The sequence below is a fragment of the Juglans regia genome, chromosome 14, assembly GCF_001411555.2.
Source record: "Juglans regia cultivar Chandler chromosome 14, Walnut 2.0, whole genome shotgun sequence".
Classification (NCBI taxonomy): Eukaryota; Viridiplantae; Streptophyta; class Magnoliopsida; order Fagales; family Juglandaceae; genus Juglans; species Juglans regia.
In genome coordinates, this window is record NC_049914.1 from 11,334,302 (window position 1) to 11,338,710 (window position 4,409).

Genomic DNA, 4,409 nt, shown 5'->3' on the forward strand with positions numbered 1-4,409 from the left:
AGCATCCAGAGGCAGAGAAAATGATCAGAATGAGTGTTTTCCAGTTCAGCCATGGGACAGCCCAAAATTGGTTTGACCTTGGTTTTTTAAGATCCTGTTTCTCTTCCAAGCGTTGTCTGTTGTGATGCATTTGAGATACGTTTGCAGGTTGTCCACGGCCAACGAATGCCTACTACTGTGGTTGCTGCAGCGCCACATCCACCAGCAATGATCCCAAGGGTGCGGGCTAGACGAGGTCAGGCCACAGAGCCACACAGCATAGCTGAGCGGGTAAGCTTGATATTCATATCAATCATGCATGAGAACATCAAACATTTGGAAACTAATAAGGACACACCATGCTGCTAATTATGATAACTTAATTATTTAATTTGGGTCCATTGCCTGGATTCTTGAGTTGTATACTGAGGAAGTAGAAGTGTTTAAACCCTTTAAACTTTCAAATTCCATAAATTTATTGACATGACTTTTCAAATTATTTTAAACTTAAATTACCAAATTTATAGATTATGATTTTATAAGAATAAAACTGGTTTGGATCCTGCGGTATGGTTCGGTAGAAGCAAAAGAAGTTTAAAATATTATATAGATAATGGATTTTTCTTCCAGTTTGAGTGTGAGACGTTTTTCTCTCAGTTCTTAGACAAGAATGTTGCACTAGTTTATCAATCCTCTGAACTTTCGTACTGATTCTAAATTTGCATTAAAAAAAAAAAAAAACACACACACAAATAGACAAAGAAGTAAACATTACACACTGGTTCAGATTTCAACAAAAACTCCTTGAAAGTATTATGTCCATCTAGACAACTCTGTTAAGCTTCTCAAGAATTCTCAGAAAGTGAAAAATTGATCAAATCATTGAAGCTTATGATGCTAAGCAGTTAATTAGACTACAGAAGAATCTGACACCTTTTTAACTGCTTCCATCAGTCCAGGGAACGGACTCGTTCCACAGCCAGAGATGGCAAGATAGCCATAGCCTCTCCATCCAGAACCAGAAGTTCATCATTCCTGAAGCACTTTGTCTTGAGTTTTACTCTGTATAATCAAGCATCCAAGTAATTCAAAGGTGAAAATCTTTTTCTAGTTCAATGGAGTGGGAGAACTACATTGATGACGTAGCTTACAGGTATTTTTTCTTGTTTTCTTTTAGATTAATCACTTGTACCTCGCCACTGACCTTGTCTCCAATATAGATCGGCAACCTGAAATTCAAGCTTTGGGAAACATATACAGCTCCAGGCTACAAATCAAGCATAACATTTCAAAAAATTAGACCATCTTGGAAAGGACAGGTCTTGCAACTGTGCTTTTCAGAACAAACGGGATGAAACATAGTTCTCCTACAACTCAATTCTGGGTGAATTTTTATTTATTGAAAATCCAAAATAAGATTCCCCCTGGAGGAAAAGTTTCAATACATACCATAAAACACCAAAATCATTTAACCCAATATTTATCCACTCGTCCTGGTTGTTTGCAACACAGCCATTGACTGCAGCTCAAAATCATATACCCTACAATGTTAATACCTAAATACATTTGCCGCAACAAAATATTGCACGTGAGATCAAGTGAATTCACAAGCACTAATATGGCTTGGATAGGTCCTAGCATTACATGCTCACAGGGAAAAGATATTGTAGGTGGTATGTTCCCTTTTTTTCCTTGTTGTATATATAACAAACTCCTAGTTACTTATGTAGTTGCTCTTCTTCCATCAACTAAATTTTGTTGCAATAATATGAATTAGAAAAATTAAGAAGAGAGGGTAAAAAAACCCAGAAATTGTAACTTACAAAATGAGAAGAAATGATCCGTGGAAAGAGGGCAGCAACAAGCATCCCATGAACAAGTCTATCTTCAAATCCAGCATTACGAGCAAGCTCTGAATTAAAATGCAAAGGATTTGAGTCGTGACTCACCTTTGAATATTCAAGGACATCTTCATCTGTAAAAACTCTTGTCTCCCTTAAGATATCTCCAGTTTTCAGAATATTAAGTGCTGATGATGAAAAGCATCTCAAAGGAGGGACGTTCCCAAAAAGTAAACTCCTGATTAACATAGTTGTAATAGTCTCAAAGAGGTGTTCTAAAATTGTAGCTCAGATTCAGATAAGCACACCGCAGCTTAGTATTTTCACAAAGCGAGGCCAAACAGAAATTGTAAACATTAAATTCCTTGACTAGTAGGAGATTGCCCCTCCATAACAGTATGAAAAGCGAACGTCTTTATGAGTGTCTGAACCTATGACAGAGTAAGAAGTATGATGATCAATTACACAGTTTTGGCATGAATATGCTACTTGAATGACATAAAAGTTGAGAAGAAACCTACAAATAAAATTATGAAAAATTACTGACTTGTAACAACAAAATTGATTGATGTTATATTAGTTCATGTAAAACGTCCAAACCGATATATATAATTTGTTTCTGTTTTGGTTCCAAGTTAAACTGCACGCACCCCATTATCTGACATAGCCATATCTACATCCAAAAAGCTTTGGGCACCTAGTTTGAAAAGAATCCGTCTCCAATCACCCTTCATTTTTTTAAAAAAATATTCCCCAAGAATTGCATCATATATTTTCTAGACATGCTCAACCCTATAAGACGAATGCTTCTTAATTATTCAGCTCTATCTAAAACCACATATTTCCAGAGTCGTATACTATTTAGTCAGTCCTGACCACCTCAATCCACATTCATGTGACGAGGTTATTTAAAACCTCTACAAATATGAATCAGATTACATTAGTGAGCCAAATGAAATTGCATAGAACATTTAGTTTAGCAGCAGCAGTAGCACAATTTTCTAGCCAGAAGTTGCACCATATAACTAGTTGCATGCCAAGAGAACAACGCCCTCTATGACCATGAATAAGGAATAAATCATACCTTCAGCCAACAAAGAAAGAGGACTTATACAAAATAAGGAAATACCTTCTCGACTTTTCTTTAATTGGTTATAGAATATTATAAGAGCAAACAGCTCAAGAAAAAATACAATGCAATAGCGTTTAAAAAGTTTTACATGTCTACGAAAAGGACATTTCTAATCAACCAATCATTCTACCTACGTCCTAGACATCACCACAGACATCGAAAACCAAAACCACGTTAACCATATCGTTACCCGAATGCCAACAAATATGACACAGAGAGAGTTTCGTCAAATACGTAAAACAATGTATATTTTTAAGTACGTTTGCGTAAGCATTTTGTCGAACTCTTGGAGTGCAACCTTGTGCGTGTGCGACCCACATTCACTTATTACTGGAGAGTGGAGTTTAAGAAGACATTTTGGAACATCTGGAAGTGATTGATTACCTGAATGCCGAAAAGCTTCGCTCTTTTCACACCGAGTCCGAGTGTTCTCTTTAGTTGTGCTTGTGGTGGCCCTTGTTCCTTTCGCCTTTAGATTCGAAACCCTGTTTGCTAAATCGACCCTTCCTCATGCAACCAGTAGTAATCTTCGACCCGTCCCAAAAATAAGAATGTTGGAATCTAACAAAACGTATTTACCTCTGATCTCGGTAAGGTTCGGGACAAAACTAGGTTATGGTTTCCGATTTTGTTTTTAAAAGTAGAAATGATATTAGCCGTGAATGTGCAAGTTTTGAATAAGAATAAATATAGATAGAAGTTATTATTGGGAGTATTTATTTTGTACACATGATGTGGCATCATGTAAATCACACATCTCATCTCTCCAAGTGAGTGCTGGGAACAATTAACTAGAAGCAACCACGCAGTGAGTGCAAAGTGTGTACTGCTATAGTGACTTTTCTCTAGCAATACTCTTTGCATAATTTTAAAAAAATAATAATAAATCTGAGATATATATGAAAAAAATTATTTTTTTAATAATAAATCTCATCTTTTTCTAAAGGGAATGCACGGAACTTACATGTCCTAAAACTGTATCTAGCATTACTCTTTTAAAAAATAGTTATTTTATTATCAACTTGGTGATTAGAGCACATTATCCACATCACTTAAATGTTAAAATTTTATTTGTAAGATTCAAATTTTAAAATTTATCTCTCAAATCAAATTATGTTATGTAAACATTTTATTGAGTGTGTTATCCACACTGGTTTATACATAAGATTTTTCTTTAAAAAATCTTAATTTCAATCTAAATATTAGGGGTGTAAAAAAAAATTGGAAAACCGATTAAACCATTAGTAAGCAGTCCGATGTTGTACCGGTTCTTATGAATCGAAATCGATCCTAAACCGATGCGGTACTAGTTTTCATATATTGAAAACTGATTTAAATTAAACTGGACTGGTATATATATATATAATTCTTTTTATATTATATCATATATATTATATGTTAAAGAGCTTTGCTAATTAATATAACATAAAATTTTAATTTTAAACATAAACATATAA

The 4,409-nt window shown here is 34.7% G+C and overlaps 1 protein-coding gene across 1 annotated transcript; it reads right to left on the minus strand.

The window, feature by feature from the left end:
- Window positions 1–732: 732 nt before the first annotated feature.
- LOC108989606 ((R)-specific enoyl-CoA hydratase) lies at window positions 733–3,612 on the minus strand. The gene is made up of 4 exons (XM_018963280.2): window positions 3,337–3,612; window positions 1,803–2,251; window positions 1,131–1,246; window positions 733–1,041 (listed from the first exon to the last, which is right to left on the minus strand). Exons 2-4 carry the CDS (start codon window positions 2,067–2,069, stop codon window positions 930–932), a joined length of 495 nt encoding a protein of 164 aa, XP_018818825.1. The 5' UTR covers window positions 2,070–2,251; window positions 3,337–3,612; the 3' UTR covers window positions 733–929.
- Window positions 3,613–4,409: the final 797 nt, after the last annotated feature.